Source organism: Nicotiana tabacum, chromosome 1, assembly GCF_000715075.1.
Source record: "Nicotiana tabacum cultivar K326 chromosome 1, ASM71507v2, whole genome shotgun sequence".
NCBI lineage: Eukaryota > Viridiplantae > Streptophyta > Magnoliopsida > Solanales > Solanaceae > Nicotiana > Nicotiana tabacum.
The window spans coordinates 7,923,963-7,947,681 of NC_134080.1; the positions used below are offsets into that span (position 1 = coordinate 7,923,963).

General features: G+C 34.1%; 2 protein-coding genes across 2 annotated transcripts; one reads left to right on the forward strand and one right to left on the reverse strand.

The window, feature by feature from the left end:
* Positions 1-1,102: 1,102 nt before the first annotated feature.
* On the forward strand, positions 1,103-4,117 carry LOC107792558 (1-aminocyclopropane-1-carboxylate synthase). The gene is made up of 4 exons (XM_016614782.2): positions 1,103-1,396; positions 1,502-1,633; positions 1,748-1,908; positions 2,768-4,117. Exons 1-4 carry the CDS (start codon positions 1,220-1,222, stop codon positions 3,750-3,752), a joined length of 1,455 nt encoding a protein of 484 aa, XP_016470268.2. The 5' UTR covers positions 1,103-1,219; the 3' UTR covers positions 3,753-4,117.
* Positions 4,118-10,241: 6,124 nt separating this feature from the next.
* On the reverse strand, positions 10,242-11,789 carry LOC107792557 (uncharacterized). Its single transcript, XM_016614781.2, has 5 exons — positions 11,501-11,789; positions 11,336-11,400; positions 10,862-11,251; positions 10,715-10,819; positions 10,242-10,586 (listed from the first exon to the last, which is right to left on the reverse strand). Exons 1-5 carry the CDS (start codon positions 11,787-11,789, stop codon positions 10,242-10,244), a joined length of 1,194 nt encoding a protein of 397 aa, XP_016470267.2.
* Between the last annotated feature and the right edge of the window lie 11,930 nt (positions 11,790-23,719).

The window sequence follows — 23,719 nt, forward strand, 5'->3', positions numbered from 1 at the left end:
CTTTCGGCAGGGGTGGGTATAGTTTGAGCAAACCCCAAATCCAAACCGAAATCCGATTTTTTGGATTTTTAATTTGAATTTTTGGATTACGGATTGGATTTTGGATTTAATTTTTAAAATTTTTGAATTTTGGATTAGATATTGGATTTGGTACTTGGAATTTTTGATATCTGAAAATCCAAATTATACTTTATATTTAGTCAATTATCCATATGTCAATAGTAATACGTTCAATACTCTACCCATTATATATTATCTCATATATTCAATATTAACTACCAAGTTACTGTGACAATACTTTCTATTTGGACATGATTTTACTATTTCTACTTCTTATCGCCCGCATTAGTGTCTCTATTGTATTTTTGATAATAATTTCATTACTTGAATACTTCTTTTGGATAATTGTGGTGAGAATGCGGAACTTTTTTATGCAATTTAACATAAGTACTTATTTGGATATTCATTTTTGTAAAAAGAAAGACTTCTAAACTTATAAGTACAACACCGAAAATCCAAAACATCCAAACCGAATAATCCGAAACCGAACTTAAAAAACTGATCCAATCTGAAGTTATTTGAATTAGATTGTCATTTCTTCAATCCGAAAACAGGAAATCCAAACCGAAATTTTCATATGCAATCCGAACTGCCCGAACGCCCACCCCTACCTTTCGAAAATAATCTCTCTATTTTCATAAGATAGGGATAATGTCTGCGTATATACTACCTTCCCCATACCCTATTCGTGTTATTTAGCTGGGTTTTTTGTTGTTGTATTTATGAGCGAGAGTTATAATAATGTTTGGTGGGGAGAGTAGGGAAATGAAGGGACTTGTACAGTTCATAACTAGTGCGCTATTAGCATATACACACACGTACTAATTAAACCACCTAACGTATCTCAAGATTGTATTTCTTAAAAAAAAATACTAACTTTTTCAAAGGTGTTTGGAGATTGTTTGGGTGGGGTGGGGTGGGGTGGGGTGGGGTTTTGGGGGGGTTGGTTACGCGTGCGTGTAGATCCTATCTTTCATGGAAACTTCTTTAGAGACCATGACAATGTAGCACTTAGAATTACTAGTATAAATAAGGCATCACTTCCACTTCAATTTTCATTCCACAAATTTATAAGACTTGTACAAAAATATTCAAAGTCTAAAAACTTCTTTTACCATATAACCTCTAGCAAATTAGCCAACTCTACAACTTTCAGAAAATGGTGTTCATTTCAGGCAACGTCCAAAAGCAGCAGCTTCTTTCAAAAATAGCCACAAATGATGGACATGGAGAAAACTCAGCTTATTTTGATGGTTGGAAGGCTTATGAAATTGATCCTTTTCATCTCACTAACAATCCTAATGGAGTTATTCAGATGGGTCTTGCAGAAAATCAGGTAAGAGAAAAAGAATGATATATTATCTTCTGTTTCTTTATAAAATGGCTAAAACTGAAAACTTTATAGTTTTTGTTAATTTCTGTATTTTGATGTATTTTGCAGCTTTGCTTTGATTTAATCCAAGAATGGGTGGTCAATAACCCAAAAGCCTCCATTTGCACAATTGAAGGAGCTGAAGATTTCAAAGATATTGCCATTTTTCAAGACTATCATGGCTTGCCAGAATTTAGACAGGTATGATTTTTTTTAAAAGCAAAATACCAGCTAAACTCAGATTCCTATTTTTTTATACTCTAAATTATTCAGTGTTCTAACTACCTTATAAATATAAATGAATCTTAATTTCAGGCAGTTGCAAGATTTATGGAAAAAGTCAGAGGAGACAAAGTCACATTTGACCCAAATCGCATTGTTATGAGTGGAGGAGCAACTGGAGCTCATGAAACACTGGCTTTTTGTTTGGCCAATCCTGGAGATGCATTTTTGGTTCCTACCCCATATTATCCGGGGTAAGAATTCAGTATTCGAAATTTACTGACTCGACTAACTCTATTTTTACACCACGTAAAACTCACGCTTCTATAAGAAATTTCTACATTCTCATAACTCGAATCAAGAAAACCTCATTATTTGAATTCTTAACACAATAGGGACCCTTACCCAAAAAAAAAAAAAAAAAAAAAACTCTTCTTAGAGTCCTTACCAACTTATATTTTCTTTATGAAAATCCAAGTTAATTTTTTTTTTCATTTGTTTCATCAACTTAGGGGCTCTTATAATTTACAAATCATTATCACAAGTGTCTTCCCTTGACCTGCATATTTTTAACTTATTTTGGGTGTTTGGACCTAGTTAAATTATTAATGTGGGACATGAAATCAACTACTTATCTGTACAAAACAGAGAAAATAGGGTCCTCTAGTAACATCCTTCATAATTTCCTGTGGTCCTAACTCCTAAGTGACAAAGTCCAATTTTTTTTTATTAAGTTGTATCATAATAAATATATTTATTTCTCATTTGTCCCATAAAGTCATCCCTAATTCATTTTCATCAGTCATGTCTCCCTCTGTTCTCTCAAGGACAAATAGGGTGTGGCATAGCCACATAAATTATACTGACTATATAGAAAATTATATTATTTTTATAGGTCAAAAATTATTTTTTATAGATGTATATTAAACGGTGAACGCTTTTTGTAAACTTTCGGGCTCCGCTACTTGAGTATTGTAAAAAGCATTAAAAAAAGTTGCATGGTTTTCAAGTTTGCTCTCTAGCACAAGGAACAAAGTTTAAAAGAAACAACTATTTTTTTTAGTTTACTTATTGAGGAATATTCTAAATAATTTTGCATTTGTAATATTGCAGATTTGACAGAGATTTAAGGTGGAGAACTGGTGTACAACTATTTCCTGTTGTTTGTGACAGTTCTAATGATTTCAAGGTCACTAAAAAAGCCTTAGAATCTGCATATGGAAAAGCTCAAGAATCCAATATTAATATAAAGGGTTTGCTTATAAACAATCCTTCAAATCCATTAGGCACTCTTCTTGACAGTGACACACTGAGAGACATAGTAACATTCATAAATTCGAAAAATATTCACTTAATATGCGACGAAATTTATGCTGCTACTGTCTTTGATCAGCCAAAATTCATCAGTGTTTCTGAAATAGTTGAAGAACATGTCGGATGCAACAAAGATTTGATCCATATTGTGTATAGCTTGTCGAAAGATTTGGGATTTCCAGGATTCAGAGTCGGAATTGTTTACTCATACAACGATACAGTAGTCAACATTGCTAGAAAAATGTCAAGCTTCGGGCTAGTTTCAACACAGACACAACATTTGATTGCATCAATGTTGTCTGATGAAATTTTCGTCGAAAAATTCATTGCTGAGAGCTCAGAAAGACTAGGAAAAAGACACGGGATGTTTACTAAAGGACTAGCACAAGTTGGAATTAGTACATTGAAGAGTAATGCTGGTTTATTTTTCTGGATGGATTTAAGAAGACTACTAAAAGAGTCAACTTTTGAATCTGAATTAGAATTGTGGAGAATTATTATCAATGAAGTGAGACTTAATGTTTCACCAGGTTGTTCTTTTCATTGTTCTGAACCAGGTTGGTTTAGAGTTTGTTTCGCGAATATGGACGATGAAACTATGAGAATTGCTCTAAGAAGGATAAGGAACTTTGTGCTTCAAACAAAAGGACTTAACAGTAAATCTGCAGTTAAGAAACAATGCAGCAGGAGCAAACTTCAGATCAGCTTATCGTTTCGACGAATGGATGATTTCATGAATTCACCAGTTCATTCTCCAATGAATTCACCTTTGGTCAGGACATGAAGAGAAAAAATGGCTTAGTTTCTTGTTGTTTGTTTAATAAGAGGAGTAAAAATTTCCTCTATTATATAGTGATGAGTGATAGAATATTTGATATATATATATATTAGTATTTGATTTCACAGTTTATTCCATTTTGTGCAGCTGATCAAGATAAGAAACAAGTTCTTCAGAGAATGTTTTGGACTTTTATTATCTGAATTTTTCCTATGATTTCATCAATGTAAAGTGTATCAAAATGGGATATACTGTGGAATTTTTATCTGTTCTTGTTTTTTTTTGTATTCCTTTTTGAGAAAAGGAAACCAAAGTTGTAACCAGAACTTTTACTTGCTTATATATGAAATTTACTGGTGTGTTGTTGACAATTTTTTTCTTGGTTTTCAGTTTGAAACCAAAAGACACGTACTATATAGTTGCAACAATAATTTATACTATGAAATATTAGACAATTATATCAGAGAAAGAATATAAGTATTGGTAGCCAATATTTCATAATTTCAAGAGTGAGAGTCATGTTCCTGTACTTAAGACAAAGTATAGAACTTATCATTAAACACCTAAGCACTATGAGCAGTCCGGTGCACTAAGCTTTCGCTATGCGCGGGGTCTGGAGAAGGACCGGGTCATTAGGGTCTATTGTATGCAGCTTTGCTTGCATTTCCGCAAAAGGCTATTTTCACGGCTCAAACCTATGACCTCCTGGTCACATGACAACAACTTTACCAGCAAAGTGCAGAACTTATCATAAAACTCATAAGTACTCTAATAATTCCGATTCTAGGTACCTAGACAAAATAAATAATTTAAAGGACTGCCGAACTCCAAAAGGACTCCAACTCATTGTGTGTGTGTTTCATTTTTATTTTGATTTGACTGTCACTACTATAAGTCAACCAAATTTCTCTCTCTCTCTCTCATCTTCTTAAATTTTTAATGCTGCTTTGACTTGGTACAAGTTTCAGTCAGATTATACTTTAGAATATTGTTGATAGGTATCAAACAAAATTAAGTCTAACACATAGACATAGTTGGTAAGAAGACATAACAAGTAGTCGAGGCACTGGAAATAAAATATGAATATGATAATATACAAGATATATAAATAAAATACTACTCCACCTAAACTTCTAGGGAAAAGAATGAAAAGATAGAATTGGTTGACTTAGTAGTTGGATAAACACATTTGTTTAACAAGTCAATTATGTAAATATAGTGTTCTCGTCTAAAAAGTAAATAGGGATTTGCGACTATAAATATAAAATTCCAATCTCCTAAAGGTGGTATGAGAATTATGATTGGGCCGTATTACAGAAGTGGAGCATACACGGTTGGCCCATAGTGTAACTTTTAGACAACATGGATTTTGGAATCTTTACATAAATAGCTGTCTATTCTACTATTTATTTTTCTAGCTAGTATAAAAAAATTATATAATAATTATATACGATTATATATTTGTTATATATTCGTTGGCTAATTTAAAGAAGAAATTACATCATATATTATTTGGGCCATACAACCCATTCGAGAATAGCCCACATTTGAAGCCCTTATCTGGTTTAGCCCAGGTTGTATATGTTGTGAAATTTAGTTTTCACCTGGTAGCCCACAAATATTAAAACAACGGTTTTCGTTTTTCAATTTCAATTTCTCTGTTTCTTTTTCTCTCTCTTCCTCACGTTTTTTCTCAGAGACGAAGGCAACCGACCTCCATTGTTGGGTCTCAACTATTTTTTCGAGCTTTCACTCTTATTTTCAGGTAATTTTCGATTCATTTTATGCTTTTACCACAGTTTTAGTTTTGAATTTTGTTTTATTTTTATTTTTTTTGCTTTTTGATTATGACTATTTTCTTTACAATGTTGTTGTGTTTTTCGTTTGATTTTGTGTTCCTTCTATCTTCGTTCTAGGCTTAAACTTGATGTTTCAGTTTGCATGCTTTGTTATTTCGACTTTTAGGGTAGAATTTTTTATTTTTTGAGTTTTGTTACAATTTGGGAAAATTGGCCTCTGCTTTGTGTTCATGGCCTTTATTTTTGGTTTGTTTTTTGTGTTTTCCTTCACTTGTCTTCACTTTGTTAAAGTTTTGTTTGTTTGTTTTATTGTAGAAAATGCATTCAAAAATACCTGCTTCTAAAAGCAAAATGAAGGTTGCTGGAAAAGGCGTTAAGTTAGATTTTGCGAAAAGATTGAGGGACTTGCCCTCAAGCCCTGATTCTGAAGCTAATGTGTATGTCCAGGCCCCAGATGATGATGATTTTGAGTCTCCCGCTTCTCCTAAAAACTCGCAACAAGAGAGCAGTCGAATGACTCATTCGCAAACGAGGAATACTCCCACTCCAGTTAAATTATCGAGGGACTTGCCCTCAACCCCTGCTTCTGAAGCGAATACGCATGTCCAGACTCCTGATGATGATGATTTTGAGTCTCCTGCTCCTACAAAAAAGTTACAATAAGAGAGCAGTCGAATGACTCGTTCGCAAACGAGTAATACTCATACTCCGGTTAACATCGTTAGAATAAGGAGTAAGAAATGTGGGAGACCTGAAAAATCAAAAGAAAAGCTGAAAGTTGATTTGGTTAATAAAGATGATGTAGGCCCCAGTGTTAAACCGAAAAGGAGAAAGATCAAGGACAATGGTGAGAGTGGTCTTGATTGCATATCGAAAGAACAAAGGTTTGCTATTCGCTGCAAATTGTATGAGAGAAGCTAAGCTGAAGGTATTCCCTATGTTGCTATTAATTTTATACATGCTTATACAATTTCATACAAAGTTATACAGCTGTTTATACATCTTTATACAAGTACTGCTACACTAATTTATACATATTTATACAATGTTTTAGTATAGTTTTTGTTCCTGATCTATTTCTTGTTATTTTTCCATATACAAGGTTGAGGACTTCTATATACATCCAGTTGATCATTTCCACAACAGGATTAGTTCCCATACCGAGACTGATATTGTGAGCATTTTGAAGCAATATTTGACGGACACCTAGCTTCAAATGTTCTGTGCTAGTTGTTTTGGGTACTTCTTGGACCTCCCTCAATTTAAAATTCAAAATCAACTTATTCATTGTATACTATTGAGGGAAGTCGTCCCAGGACGGGAAAAGGGAGTTGTGGGTGAAAATTAATGGTTGTTTGTTGCATTTTAGCATTGGAGAGTTTGCTGTTATCACTGGTTTGAAGTGTGTAGAAGAAGACGCCACTTTCTATGACAAACAAGATGTCAATAGGTTGCTAAAAGAGTATTTTCCAGGAGATGGAAAAAAGGCTATAACGAGGGGGCAGCTTCTTGATCGCTTCAAGAAAAAGGACTGGAAGTCGGAGAAGATGCGTTCAAGATGGCCTTGATGGTGTTTGTCCATCATTTCATATTCTCATATGCCAATAATCATGGTATCAACAAAGATGATTTTGATATCATTGCAAGTGGTCAATATCAGACGTATGCTTGGGGAAAAAAGTCATTTGAAGATATTTTAAAGACAATAAGGGACAGACAGTGTGACTATTTGATAATGTATAAGCTTGGAGGTTTGCCACTTGCATTAAAAATATGATTTTTTGAGTGTTGCTCTATGGTTGACAAGTATCTAGCTGTTCGTGTTGGCACAAATGTGCCACATATTCTTAATTGGAAAGTCACTGAAACTCCAACATATGCGGATTTGATTGGCGGGGTGATCATGTCTAGTATCAACAAGGTAAACATTTTGTACTATAATACTTCTTTATATATGATTTCAGTTTTTTTGTAAGTATGTATATTTATGAATATGTCACAATTTTCTTTTTCTACTATTGTAATCCAGTTTTTCTTCTTGTAGTTGAACTATAGGAACATTTCCCCTACTCGTGAAGAGATGTCAACTCTGAACATCGACACGCTTTTTGAAGTTAATGCTGATGATGTTGCATCAGGGGAGGTGCCTGCCTTTCACAATGATGATTCTGTCGCTGTATCTCCACCCTATCCTCAGAATATGGAGCAACAATCTAAACAATCTTATCCTCAGAATACGGAGCAACAGTCTAAATGACCTTTTCCTCAGAATATGGATCGACAGCCTAACCTGAGTTATGATCCTTCGATGCACATTGATCTGTTGAATACTGAAGTTGAGAAGTTGATGAGTGTTGTTGGAAAGGTACTGGAGCTTTAGTTTTTTCTGTAGTTTATCGGTACTTTTTGTATATACATGATTTTTTGGTTATAAACATGGTTGTTGATTTACTTTTGTTATTTTGTTGTTGTAGTTGACTGATACAGTTACGACACTCAACAATTATGTAGTTTTTTCCTTTGAAAAAGTGTTCAGTTTTCTGAATATGAAGGAAACCAAGCAAACGAGGGAGGATGTTACTGATTCTAAGGTAATGTTTTACTGATAAAATCAAATCACTCAACAGTTATGCCTTCTCTGAATCATCACTCAACAATTATGCCTTCTCTTTCTATTGTTTTTATTAGATTCGTCAGCGCGTGTCTGATGATAATACATCTGGTCTCAGCGAATTTGATGGCTATCAATATGATGTTGTTCCTGACTTTGTCGATCAAGTGAATCAAGATAACGCGCTAGCTGACGAGAGAGTTACTGATGGTGTTGATCATGGTATTCGTTCTGCATTTTATCTTTTTTTTGTCTGATTTTTCTTTTCTTCCTTTTGAAAGTTTTTTATTATTGGTTTTCTCTGTCTAAAGGGCAGCAGGTGATGTCAAGGTTGACATATTTTGGGATGACATTGGCGATGAAGATTTAGCTGCGTTACAGATGTCCCAAATTGTGCTTCACAAACCATCCATCATAGACGTAGAAGATGATTACATTTTTTCTGAACGGTCAGTTCAACAAAAAATACCAGGAAAATATGCCAAATCTCCATATTTGCCAGTTTTTGATTAGGGGGCATCAGGATCGGCGAACAAGCTCATTTTTTATATCAAGCATCCTTTCACGATCGAAATTGATGATTTTGATCCATTGTCGCCATTGGCTAAAGAGTTTTGCGCGTTTGTTGATAATGAGATGGATACGAGGCGAAGGTATCTTCATTTTCTTTAATCTTTCATGTTCTGATTTTATACTTATCAATGAAGGAAGTTCTGATTACTTTTTATTTTTTGTGATTTGAAGTGCCAAAAATATATATACCGATGAAGTAAATAAGCTTGCAGAAGCTTTTACTTTTGGCTTGTGTCATGTGACCACGAAGGATTGGTTCCACTAACTTACGTATTGTGGTTGACCTTTGATTGACACGGTATTTAATAACTTTATGTTCTAATGCCTTTTTTTATTTGTTGCATATCTTTATTGTTTGAGACCCCCATAGTGTATATATAGCTTTGTAAAATCACAATATAAGATTGTATAACCTTGTATAAATATGTATACCTCTGTATAATAGTGTATAAATTTCTATATTTAAGATATCTAGTAATGATGGTTGTTCTGTTTTATTTTTTGTCTTAGAACTTGGATGTCCTCTTTTATTATTTGAGGAACTATTAGTGTACCTATCTGAATCTGATTTGTTTCTTTTTAATTACAGTGATTGTGGTACTTTTGTTGCTGGATTTACTGAGTATTTCATCCTTGGTAAGGAAATTCGAAAAGATAATTTTGATATTGTGACACTTCGCACTAGGTAGGGATCTCTATTATGGGATTATGGAAGGAAAAAACAACACTCCGGTGCAATTAATGGTGATTAAATCACATGGAGACTTTTCAGGAAGAGGAAGAGGGGACGACCGAGAAAGTAGTTCTGTTTTTTTCATTTTACTGTAGTTTTGCTATGTATCAGGAGTTGTTGCCTAGTTTTGTCTAAGTACTATTCTGCTACTTGTGAGATAACCTTAAAGGATATTATAGATGTTTTTATTTTTGTGTAATTTGTGGTAGTCATTACACATTGTGGTTGTGAATGAATTACATTTTAATGAATATTTCAGTTGCTTTTGTCCTTTAACAAAGTATGTATTTTCATTATGGTTGCAGTTTTGTTAATGTTGCAGGGTTTATACATATGTATACAATAATATACGTAGTTATACAAATTTATACAAACTTATAATCTCATTTATACATCTGTATACATATAATACCATTGATTGTTTGCAGTTCTATTTTGTATTTGTACAATCTATCAATATATTTAGCACAATTAAAAACAGCAAGACACTATTATTGGATAATCAAAACATGTATAATGAAAAATATTTAACATAATTGCAATATATAGTGTAAATTGTAATTCTTTATTGACATTTCTAACTCAATTGCTTGTGAAACTTAACTACTCAACATTTGTAACTCTATTGTTTGTGAAACTTAACTACTCAACATGACAACAAATGTAATAGAAAGTGTTATGTTTCCAACTATTTATTTTGGTCGATTCCTATATGTTTTTCTATTGTGACTACCTTGTCCACACACAGAACATGAAAACGCCCTCTTAGACTCTTTCTCTTAAGCAGGTTTGAGTCTTTCCTTTCTTGGCCTTCCTAAATTCCTTCTCCCTTTAGGTGGTAGGACCACATCTTCCAGCACCTCTGTTGGGATTACCCATAAACTCTCATCTGGCATTGGATGCATTGGAAATTCATAAGTTCTAAGGAGGCTATCCTTCTTGTAGTAAAAAGAGCAATACTGGCCAGGTTTTAGCTGCTGGTTCTTCAAAACCTCCCAAGCATGCAGACATGGAAGTTCATCCATTTGAAATTTTCTGCAACTGCATGTTCCCTCTTCAAGACACACTATGTTTTGCCTTACCCCTTCAAACATAGTATATAACTGCTCCGTAGCAGGCCTCACCTGCAAAAGTATTTTTTTTTAAAAAGTTAAAGAACATTATACATTATTATACAGAGTTATACATCCTTATACAAGCAGTAAAATGCAAGTCAGCAGTGCCAAGCATAATTATATTTGATTCATTTTACCGTCATTTGCTCCGATGCAATTAGATTTTCCCGAAGGAGTTTGTCGTACTTTTCGCCAAGCTCTGTAGATGTCTCCATTACACTTTTTCTGTTTTTGTTGTTCCACTGTTGTAGCAAATTTGTCATGTAATCCAGCAATCACATTACTGGTAACTCTCTAGCATCCTTGTTTACTGCATTAATTGACTCTGCAATATTGGAAGTCATTACCATCGACCTTTTCACTTTGGAGTATGCCCTAGACCACCTTTCGTAGCTAATTTTGAATAAGTAAGACTGCACCCTCGGATCAATTTTGCACATCTCTGTCATATGATACTCAAACTTCTCTATCGTGTAAGCTCTAGCCAAAGCAAAGAAGATATCCTTCAATTGTTTGTGATGTTTCTTGAATGTGCGCTTTACATTCTGCCACAAGTGAAACATGCAAATATAATGTGGTACTTCTGGGTACACAACTTTTGTAGCATTGAAGATGCTTTCGTTTCTATCTGAAACTATACACAACCCTTCCCTAACACCAAAAATACCCTTTATCTGGACAAAGAACCACTCCCAAGATTAATTATTCTCTGAATCTACAATTGCATATGCAAGTGGAAGGATTTTTCCTGTTTATACAAAATAGATATTAGGATTTAGACAGTTATACAAATCATATACATAGTTATACAACTTTATACCAACTGCAAATTTTATAAAAACAACAGCTGTAAAATCCTATACACTTTTATACACTACAACATTATACAAACTACAGAAACAAGGTAGATGCAGTCAACTCACCAGCTCCATCCTGTGTGCAAGCAGTCAATATGATACCCTTATATGCTGCTTTAAGAAAACTTTCATCAACAACCATTATCGGTCTGCAATGCTCCCAACCCTTGATAGATGCATATAGCGAAACATATGCATAAAGAAAGCATCCATCTTCTGATTTGTGCAACTTTGTAACCGTTCCTGGATTTGTATGCTCCAACATATAAAAATACTTCGGCAACTCCTTATATGAATCACTCAGACTCCCTCTTATCATTGCCGTTGCTATCTCTTTAGCTCTCCATGCTTTCATGTAGCTCACTTCAATCCCCGTGTTGCTTTTGGATATCCTCTATTATATCATTTGCGGTGTAAACGTTTTTTGGATTAACATACTTGTCCTTGACTATACTAGCAATTACACCCGAAGTAGCTTGACATTGTGTTAAGTATCTTTCACCATAGCCGCATGTGTGATTATTATTGTAACTTTTCACTTTAAATATGTTTGCCTTGAAAACGACAGAAGATTTGAAACTCCAAGCACAATTGTCATCCACACACATAAGGTGATACGTAGGATTAAAGATCATTCAACTTCTAAATACACTTGTATACAAAAACATAACTAGATATATACTAATTTTAATACCTATATACAAATATATACTACTTTATACATATTTATACATATATATAACAAAATATACAACTATTGACATACCTTGTTGCGCTTGATCTCTTCACCTTGTATTGGAACCTCTCGCGTACAGCCAAGTTCTTCATCATATTCATAACTATCTTTTTATCTTTATAAACTTGATCATCTTCAACAAATTCGTTCAACATATTATATATTATACCCGTGTTTTCACTAAATTTCGTGTTTTCAATGAATTCGATATCAGGCATAATCTCAGTGCTATCAATTGTGGATACATCTATAAAATTGGAACTTGTAGCAATCAAACAACTAGAACTTGTAGCAACCAAACAACTGGAACTTGTAGCAACCAAACGATTATCATAAATCTCTTTAACTGTCACAAACAAGGGGTATTTAGTGAAATTCAAGTTTTTCTTCTTTAATTCGATATACACCTTAACACCCGTATCGTTGTAAATCAGGATCGGTGGCAAAGCGTCATTTGGGAGAAAGTTAATCTCTATTGTGTTTAACTCACTATCGATCCTAATCTATTCCGAAATAGCTGCAACTAAATTGTTGAAGCTGAATGTCGACTCGATTATTACACAATCGCTAACGAAATTGATAAACTTGTTTTTTTCCCATTCACCACTATGAAGAACGTAAACTGGAAAAAGCTCCATCGAACAAAAAGTTGAAATCAAAATTGCAGCAAAAATGAAAATTGCGCTGATTTGCAGCAAAAAAATTTCATTTTTCGTGTTTGATTTGCTATTAATTCGAGATGAAAAAGAATTTCTAGGGTTTTTGGAGCTCCATTGACTGCACGATCGCGTTTTTGTAGATTTGGGGAAGAAGAATGGAAAGAATGAGAGAAAATCCCGCTGAAAGATACAAAATTCCGCTTCTGACTCCCAAAAACCAAAAATAACGCCCTTTTTTTTCCGGATATAGGCCTCTTTTTTTGGGATACTCAATTGTAAATTGAAATATGGGCTATAAAGTTAAAAAGTTGTTTTGTTGTTTTAATATGAAATTTTCTCTTTAAAAAGGAGAAGAAGGAAATTGTAAATAAAACATTCACTTGGTAATAAAACTATTTTGTTTACCAAAAGAAATAGTAAAACAAGTGATGGAATTAGATATTAATTTTTTCTTGATTTTTCTATTTTTCATAAAGAAATCATCACTTATATATTTAGATTGGTTTAAGTACTTGAATCCAAATTAAGAGACGACCTGAGGCTAATTGGGTAGGTGGGGTAGGCGACATTGGTTTAACGTTCTTTGAAAAGACAAATCTGGAAGTCTTACTTAAATTTTTCTTTTTTCGATGAGTCATAATAATAGGAGTAATAATCATAGTGCTCGGCACTAAATTTAATTGAAAAAAGGGCGTTATGAACAATCAAGCACTCTTGAGGATTAATCTAATCTTATAATTCAGTTTTCTACTTTAATATTGTGATAATCAAAGTCTATATATATAGTCATGGCGCAACGTGATTGCAATAATCACCGGAGAGTTTAAATTATATAGATCGTTAAAGATGACCTGATGATATAAAAATTTCGTAGGGGACTTCTTTCGGAATAAGTGGAGAGCAACTGTTGGTCTCTTAAAGATAAGGTAGAATTAAATGAATTTAAATTTTAATAACTATTCAAATAAACCAAAAAAGATATTCAAATAAGCGAGATATTATAATATTATTCTAAATTACATAAAAGTAATAACATCAACAAGATATATTTCTGTCTTAGAATATTTGAGTTAAAAGAATTTGGTCACTAATTATTACGAATTGAATCATGGAAAAGTGACAATACTATGGGAGGAAGTATTTCTTTATTAGTACTTCTTGTTTCTGAAAGGGGTCAGTGTTAATCTATGAGTACCTCATCTTTATTAAGTTTTTCCTCCTGCCTTTAAAAAGGATATTAATAATATAACATGCAGTTTTTTCCTTGTGTTTTGCTTTGACACGTCTTACTTTTTGAGATTCTGAAACCAAGGGCAAATTTATTCATCAACTAGGAATCCAATATTAGTTGGGAATTTGTTGGGAAAAAATGATTTTCAAAGAATGTGATATCATGCAGATTATGTCCCCAAAAGCATGCAGATAGACAAAATAGGTTATTTGACATCATAAGAGAAAGTGATTGTATCATGAGAAATAGTAAATATATAAATCTTTTCCCTTTTAATCTCTCAAAGTTCAGGTCATCATATATAAAATTTTATTTTATTTTATTTTAGTTAAATGCTTTGCAAGTAAAGCTCACCAGGATAAAGAATGATTCCCTTTTTCCTTTTATTTTATTTTATTTTGAAGTATTTGATTCTTGTTGTCTTCATTCATTTTCCAAGGCTCCGAGGAAGCTTGACGTTGGTCATGAATATATATCCTTTGTTGGGTTGGTTTTAACTCAAGATGGATCAACAATCCAGTATTAACTATATACGATGTTTATTTTTCTATCAAATGCAAAGTACGTAAAATTATTTTACTTAAAAAATAGTTGCTGATGTCCGTGAAAACCATTGTTTTCTTGCACCCATTTTCTTGATATTTAGCGCGACTGAAAATGGAGAGAACTTTTCTTACTACTTGGTTAAAGTCGACTTCTTATATCATGCAATCTAGAGCCCGTTTGGACATAATTTTTTTTTCCAAAAAATTTCACATTTTTTCGAAATTCGCGTTTGTTCATAAAATTTCCAATTTTCACTTGAAGATGTATTTTGAAAATTTTCGAAAATTTGAAAAACTCCAAAAAACTGTTTTTCAAAATTTTCATTCAAATCACTTACAAAACTTCAAAAATAACCCAAACTGAAATTTATGTCCAAACACAACTCTAAATTTCAAATACCATTTGCACTTGAAAAAGTTTTTTACCTTTTTTTTTTTGAAATTTTACAATTCTTATGTCCAAACGCCTACCTAGTATGTGTATTTTTCAAGAACTGCTGCAAATGGCGGGTTAGGATCAACTTTTGAAACAGGCTTACTAGAGACCTCAAAGTCCGTTTCCCTCCTGACCGGAGGCGGATCCAAAATTTTTACGCTATGGGACACATTATTCTGCTCAACCAAAACCCCCTAATGACTTCTAGTATTCAAGGTGTCAACTTCTTTAAATTAATCATTTTCAAGGTATATATATATACATATACATGTACATACAAGATTTCGACCGAAGTTTACGGGGTCCGGTGACCCTTCACCTATACACATGGGCCCGCCTCTGCTCCTGATAAAAAAAAGCCCAAATAAAAAAATTTACAAAAGGGGCGAATTGGCCAGCAAGGATTAGCTAAATTGATTGTGTGAGTGGTTTTCCACGTGGGAGACCTGAGTCGATTGATCACCAGCCGCCTCCTCAGTAAGAGCTTGCTGCATCGGGCTTGCCTAATATGATTTATTGCACAACGAATAAGTTATGTAATGCTCACCCAAAAAATAGCGGCCGCAAATTTTCCTCGAAATTTTCCAAAAAAAAAAGGGACGAATTGTAGTACATACGATTTACCCAGATTAAATTTTTAATGTTTCCTAGCTTTGACCTGGTAAAAGTCCTCAGTCAAATTATACTTTTAGAATATCGATTATGGATGTTTAACAAACTGAAGTCAGACACATAGTGGGTAAGAAGACATAATACAGTAAACGAGACAGGAAATAAAATATGAGAGTACACGAGGCATAGAAATAAAATACTAGTACCTAAACTTCCAAAGGGAAAAAGATGAAGAGAAACATAGATCTACAGATTTGGTTGACTTAGTATTTGGATAAACACATTTTTTTAACAAGTCAATTATGTGAATATAGTGTTCTCATCCAAAAAGAAAATAGTATAAAGCACAATTTTCATTTGGATTTAAGTTTTGCTTCGCCCATTGAACTTATAGTCACTTTTTAAAAAAGTTTAATTGATATTCAAATTTTGGGTAACTTCGTATACATATACTTTTCTCTTCTTCTTCGATGTTGCTTTCTTTTTCTTTGTGCTTAGGGTTTCTTCTTCTTCTTAGTTGCAAAATGAATTGCTAAATTTGTTATTGCTTTGACAATTTGATGATTAAGGTTTGCTCTTTATGATATTTGAAAGTTGTGTTTCGAATTTGAGATCATTTAAAGTGGATTTGGGCGTTGATCGTGCGTTAGATTGTTCAAATTTGAAATCGTGTATTGCATTTGGAGTAGGCATTCAAATGTTTCAAATCATGCGTTGAGATTCGAAATCTGAAGTTGTATTAAAGAGATTGGATTACTTCAGATTCGAACGGGTATACTTTGCAAGATTTTATACAATGCGGGCAGTGACGAAGCTAGGAATTTCATCTAAGGTATTCAAACTTGAATAAAGTAAAAACAAATCTCCAATAAAGGGCGTTCAATATATGTACGAATTATTGAAGGAATGATTTGTGAAAATTTTCCGTGTGTATTTCTCTTCACAGTGTAATCTATATATACAAAAAAATAGAATCTAGTCTAAACAAACTATGCCAAGTGGAAGGATTTTACTAGCCTACTCCTAACATCTATCGTAACAAACTAAAGGAATATTTACAAAGAATAATTCTATCTACAATGCAAAATATCTGTTTGTATCTTCTGGGCTCTTCTACAATTGGAACGATGAAATCACTGAAGGTTGAAGGCCCATTTGATATAAAACCAAGTCAGAAACAAAATAAGGTCCAACCCGTTTACCCATCACACATAAATTATATCGAACATAGAACATAAGTCTTTTACTTTGTAAAACATTTGGTTTGAAGCTTGGTCTCTTCTTTGTCTCTTCTCTTTAGGGTTAGACCTTCATCTTCTTCTTCATTAGTCTCCGAAACTCCATAAGAGGTATGAGAGATGGAGTTGAAGAGTTTCTTCTTCCTAACATCCCTCCTCAAGTTAGAGGGGAACTGAGCTATCCCTAACTTGCCCAAAATTTTCTGATGAGAAACCCCAGATAAGGGCTATGTGAAAAGATCCGCGAGTTGAGCTTTAGATGGGACAAAAGAAAGAGCGATTAAACCTGGGAGAAACTGTTGTCGCACAAAATGATAGTCAATTTCAACATGTTTTGTGCGTTCATAAAAAACTGGGTTACGAGCGATGTGGATGGCTGCTTTGCTATCAGAATGGAGAGGAATCGGTAAAGAAATCGGGGCAGAGAGATCCTCAAGCAAACACACTAACCATGTAAGTTCTGTTGTAACCCTTCTCATCGATCTATATTCTGCTTCTGCTGAAGATAAAGAATTTGATACTTGTTTCTTTGATTTCCATGAAATAGGTGCTCCTCCAACAGTTATGAAAAAACCACTGACAGATCATCTTGAATCTTTGTAAGATGCCTAATCAGCATCACAGAAAGCCAGCAAAGAAAGAAGGTTCAGCTGAAAGAAGGATACCTTGTCCTGGATCGGAGCTGAGGTATTTGAGAACTCGTAAAGTAACAATGAAATGAGAAACACAAAGCTTCTGCATGTATTGACTGAGGGTGAGTACTGCAAATGAAAGATCAGGTCCAGTATTTGTTAAATAGTTTAGCTTTTCGACTAAATGACGAAATACAGTGGGATTGCCAGAGGTTGACTATCATCCGCTTGAAGTTTAGAGGCTGGATCTAAAGGAGAGCTGACTCTGTCTATATGTGAAACATTAAATTCCTTCAACATATCTAAGGTAAACTTCCTTTGACTCACAATGAATCCTCCCTTTTCTCTCAAGATTTCCATACCCAGAAAATAATGTATGTTTCCTAAATTCTTGACCTTGAACTCAGCATTGAGAAAATATTTAATGCTTTGGATTTCCTCTAAATCATTTCCTATGAGTAGTATGTCGTCAACATAGACTGCTAGGATTGAAATAAGGCTACATATGTGCTTAAAAAATAAAGAATAGTCATTTAGGGATGAAGAATATCCCTTAAAACTTAGAACCCCTGAAAGCCTAACATATCACTGTCTGAAAGCCTATTTTAAACCATACAATAATTTCCTCAAAAGACAAATATGTTTGGGACTAGGAGGATCCAATCCTGCTGGGAACTTCATGTATATTTCTTCCTGTAAATCCTCATGCAAAAATGCATTGTTGACATCTAATTGAGAAACCTTCCAGTTTTTCTTGGCTGCAACAGTGAGCAGACACCTTATGATTGCCATCTTCACCACATGTAAAAAGGTCTCACTATAATCTATCCCTTCTCTTTGAATATCCCTCCTTACCACTAACCTTGCCTTTAGTCTTTCAACTCTCCCATCTAATAAATGTTTTACCTTATACACCCATTTTCAAGGCAAAGCTATTTTTCCTTTAGGTAACTCAACCACATCCCATGTGTGATTGTCCTCTAGAGCTTTAATTTTTGCATTTATAGTGTAACACCCCGTAAATTTGAATTAGTTGTGGATGCATTAAATGAGTATTAATATGATGGTTATCAATTTGTTATGATAATAAGTATACTAGGCATATCATAAGTGATTTGGGATCCAAGGAAAGACCTAAGTCTAAGCCAAGTTGGAAAATTACATGATAGACTAAAATTCTAAATGAGCACGCACAAGACTATATTTTGGACGAGAATATCTACATTTATATAAGGTGTTATGTGATGCAAAACCTATCAAATGAAATATATTCAAGTCTAGTTTCTAAAGCTTCAAACCGTTCGTCATTTGGACACTCCTACCAGATGTTATGACCAAATTACCAAACGCTGACAGAATTTTATACTACCGCACCGCCCCATGCGTCGCGGTTGTGTAGATTATCAGAGCACCTCCAAATTTTGTTCCTAGACACATATTTCATTACCACACCACCTCACATGGCTCCCCATGCACCGCGGCTGTGCAAATCTTCGTTGTTTTTAACCCGACACTATTTTGATATAAAACCTTCGGGAGTTATTTTCCCCACTTCATTTGGACGAATTTTAGGATTTTTCTCCACCCTCTCAAGACCTCCAACCCCTCCATATTCAAGGTAAGTAATCCCCATTATCTTGGTGTGAATTCCATCATTTATACACTAGTATTGATGAAATCTATACATAAAATACTTAGATCTTCAAGGGATTTCTTCAAGAACTCAAAGGAGGGTTTTGCAAGATTTCTTCCAAAAAGGTAATCCTACACCCTTATACTTACATGTATGGATTTATTAAGGAAATATGAGTATGAATAAGTATTGGAACTCTTGGTATGGTGATTGAAAATCATAAGTTCCCAATTTAATTACACAACTATTATAGAGATTGAAAGATGTTTATTTAATGGAACTTTGTTGGTAGGGTGTGGATGGATGGTCATATATGTGATGTTGGAAGTTATAAATTGGTTAATCATGATGGTGGGATAAATTATTGATGAATGGTGGTAATTAGATGAACTAACTATATGGTGATGAGATGTAGAGATTTATGCCTACAAGGTGTTTGATAATATGCCTAAATGGCTTAAGTTATGGAATTTGTTACTAATATTGGTTCCATTGGATGTTCTATTGTAGATTGAAGGTTCTTAGTGTTATGGATCATTGTAGTATCACTAAGGGGTGAAATTGAGGTATGTGAGACTAACTCTCTATGTTTGGGAATGTTAATAATTCTCCCTACACTTCGTTTCTTTTACGACGTATCAATTGCCTCAGAAATATAGTTAAGCCTAGTTCCTTGAATAATTATGGAACTTTTATTCTCTAGCTTCATAACGCGTTCATGACTTTCATTCTGAGCGTTGTGAGCTTAGTTCGTATTCAATATATACTTGGGTTTGATGTCCCTAAGTCTCAGTATAGCTTACTCAGCATGTCATAAACAGTTAAAGTTTCAGTGTTTATAATCAGTTCAAGAATACATGTCTCATTCTAGTCCTATTCAGTATTCCAGTATTATGTAACTTAGTATGATCCAGTATTCCAGTATCATGTAAGTCAGCATGATTCAATATTTCACTATTATGTATTACAGTATGATTCTCAATTCCTAATTTTAAATCCCTGAATGTCGAACACCTGTATTTCGGCCTGAGGCTACAGTTAATGATTTATGTATCTTTGGGCCTGAGGCTGCAGTTTATGCTTTATGAATCTTTGGGCCTGAGGCCACAGTTATGTATACGTATACTTGGGCCCCGAGGTCGCAGTTTAGTATTCAGATAAACATGTTGTTCATTATTCAGAAGAGGGAGTATTCATATCTTTACTTCCTTTGTTCAGTTCAATTATTATTTATCAGTTCAGTTATCAGTTCAATTATCAGTTATCATTTCAGTTTCAGTTTCAATAGTTATCATTTCAATTATCAATTATCAATTCTCAGTTATCAACTTAGTTTCAGTTTTAGCATTTATAATTCTTTCTTTCAGTTGCTTTACATACCAGTGAATTCAAATGTACTGACGTCCCTTTTGCCCGGGGCCTGCATCTCACAATGCAGGCAATGATTTACAGGTTGATGATTCAAAGCGCTAGGATTCTTGTACCAGCTATTTGGTGATCTCCAGTTCTTTCGGGGCATTATCATTACTTTATAGTCTTTCAGCATTTACAGATAGTCAGTGTTTTCAGTACTTCATTAGAGGCTTCATAGACTAGAGTAACAGCTAGACAAAGTCGCAAACTTTTCATATTAAGTTATGTTGACTACAAATATGTTTCAAAATTGTATTAGTATTTTCGCGCTTTGATTTTTATCATTCAGACTTTCAATATATCAGCATGTGTTAGTTTATCTTCCGCATTTAGTATGTTATGACATCACATGTTGATTCAGTCAGCCAGTTGGTTCGCTCGGTCACATGTAGCCAGGCACCGAGTGCCGTGTTACGTCCAAGCCCAGGTTCGGGGCATGACAAATCTTGGTATCAGAGCACTAGGTTCAAGAGTCCTAGGGAGTCTATGAAGCCGTGTCCAGTGGAGTTTCCTTTATATGTATGTGCTGGCCACTCATATAAACGGTTAACTACCAAGACATCCAGGATTGTCTCCATTCTTTCTACCCTAGATCGTGCCATGAAGCTTAGATAAATAGTTAAAATTCTCTTCCTATCGATTTCCAAACGTATTGGATGCCCAAGCGACGTGCAGGAGAAACCTAAGGTCCTAGAGAGGATAATTGCCTATTGGGATATAATTATGTAGTACAGGTTGGTAAATGAGACTTAAGAGGATGTTAAAAGTGATATGCAATGGATAGTAGTACATATTAGAGCATAACCTTATCAGAAAGTACAAAAGCAACTATCATGTCTTATAGTTATCAGTTTACCTCAGTGACCAGTTATACAGTCTTTCAGTTAGCAAATTTATAGTTATTCAGTATGCCATTATTCAGTTATATGTTTACCAAATATCTAATTTTCAGTATATCAACATTTCTGGAGACTTATGAGTATACAGTGATGCATATGGATGCTCAAAGAAAATGTAAGTAACAGTGATTATAGCAAAATCTTCACATGTTTTAGGGATTAAGACCCAAGACTTGCCGGATAGTGCATGAAGTGATTTATTAGATATGTATGACAGTGTATCCATATGTCAGACCCCATGGTGTATCGGGTTAAGAATTCAACTGCAGCGAACATAGAATTGATCACTATAGTTTTGGACAGAAAGGAGCCTAAGAGAAATATAGCTAAGAATAATATGATGTACAAAATGAGAACCAAGAGCAGACGACATTGAATTTTAGGGAATGATTTTAAGTTGTTTAGATTTATTCAAATCAGAACTAGAAAGTACCATGTTAGTGAATTTGTATACGAAGTGGCTATTATTGTGAGATAAAAGATATGGCAGTTCCCCTTCACATGATGTGACTATGTGTTTAGGCCGGAGGTTTATAGTCTGAAGTGATTTTGAAGTGTATAGAAAGTTTGGGGTTAGATATTCTAATTTTGTTTAAGACAGATGAAATTTCCCTAAGTGTGATCCATGTGCATAGTTCAAAAGAATGATAGCGTACAAAAAAAAAATATGGTCAGATAATAAGGGAAGTTAGGATAAACCTTATACTTCACTTAGTTATTCAAAGTAGAGCAAGAAAACATGATGCTAGCAGGTGGTTAGTAAAAAATAGTAAACAAGTTTTGAGTAAATATAGTGAATTAGCAATTTCAGCAGAGCTAGTAGAGGTAAGATTTGATTCACTTAGTCATGTTAACTCCAGTGAGTGGATGACAGTTTGAAATATCGAACATGTGTTAGAATCCAAAGAGTTTAAGTTAAACCCGAAGTACAGTGATTGTGGGAAAAAAAAATCAGCTAGCAGTGAGAGAGCAAGCTATAGAAGAATAGCCTTTAGCAATTATCGAAATGTGGTTACTCCAAGATTGACAGTGTGCACAGAGTTAAATTATTAAGATTGTGTATGATAGGTGTGAATATATTAGCTTTTCATTATGTGAATAATTTAGTTTTTTATAGCTCAGAAGTAAGTTGGGAAATGAGTCGTCATTGACGTAGAGTGCAAAGAATTGCAGAAATTAAGAAAGGTTATTTAGATCCCAACAAAAATAGAAGGATCCGCAAGTATAAGACCTTTGGTCTAAGGGGTGAAGCAAAAATTTGAATAAGTCCAGTTAGAGATTTGAAACCCGAATAGTTAGCATGGATATGGAAAAGAAAATCAGTTCGGTAATGAGCGAATTATGAAAAAGAAAGTTACAAACTTTGTGGCCAAGTGTCTGAATTGTCAGCAAGTGAAAGTCGAGCAGCAAAAAATCTAGTGTTTATCTCAGAACACAAATATCCTTTAGTGGAGATGATAAATATGGACCTTATAATAGGATTATCTCACTCATTTTGAAAGCATGATTTTTAGAGGCGAAGGTGCAGATTGCCAATTAGTTGGTTCGAAGGTGGTGAAGCGGAGTTGCTGGGACCAGATTAGTTAATCAGTCTATGGAGAAAGTCAAGTTGATTCAAGAGCATTTGAAGACAGCTCAAAGTCGCCAAAAGTCCTATTTAAACATGCAACATAGAGACCTAGAGTTTCAAGTTGATGATTGGGTGTTTCTAAACGTTTTGCCTGAGAAAGATGTTATAAGATTTGGGAAGAAAGGAAAGCTCAATCCCAGATACATCGGCCCATATAGGATCCTATGAAGGATCGGGTAAATAACTTATGAGTTAGAATTTCCACCATAATTAGTTGTTGTACACCAGTATTTCACATGTCATGTTATAACATTCAAGTTTCTAGTATTCAGATCTCATGTCACGACATTTATGTTTCTAGTATTCAGATCTCATGTTAGAATATTCAAGCCAGTTCAGTACTCAGATACTCATGTTAGTCCAGTACTCAGATATTCACGCCAGCTTAATACTCAGATATTGATGTGAGTTCAGTGATCAGATATTTACGTCAGTTCAGCACTCAATTATTTGTGCCAGCTCAGTATTCATATATCCATGCTAGTTCAGGATTTACGTATCCGTGACAGACTAGAATTCACATATATGTTTCATGTTATGCGTTTTATGATGCCATATGGAGCTAGTATTATGCTCTGTTAGATGATAGGTATTTTGGAGAAATGTTGAAGGTATCTAACC

Bases quoted from the DNA above. Each gene is read 5' to 3' on its own strand.
- LOC107792558 (XM_016614782.2), top strand. From the start codon at position 1,220: ATGGTGTTCATTTCAGGCAACGTCCAAAAGCAGCAGCTTCTTTCAAAA. The intron at 1,634-1,747 runs GTATGATTTTTT...TCTTAATTTCAG, and splicing joins GCTTGCCAGAATTTAGACAG to GCAGTTGCAAGATTTATGGA. The intron at 1,909-2,767 runs GTAAGAATTCAG...GTAATATTGCAG, and splicing joins CCTACCCCATATTATCCGGG to ATTTGACAGAGATTTAAGGT.
- LOC107792557 (XM_016614781.2), bottom strand. From the start codon at position 11,789: ATGAAAGCATGGAGAGCTAAAGAGATAGCAACGGCAATGATAAGAGGG. The intron at 10,820-10,861 runs GTAATGTGATTG...TTGCTACAACAG, and splicing joins AGGATGCTAGAGAGTTACCA to TGGAACAACAAAAACAGAAA. The intron at 10,587-10,714 runs GTAAAATGAATC...ATACTTTTGCAG, and splicing joins TTGCATCGGAGCAAATGACG to GTGAGGCCTGCTACGGAGCA.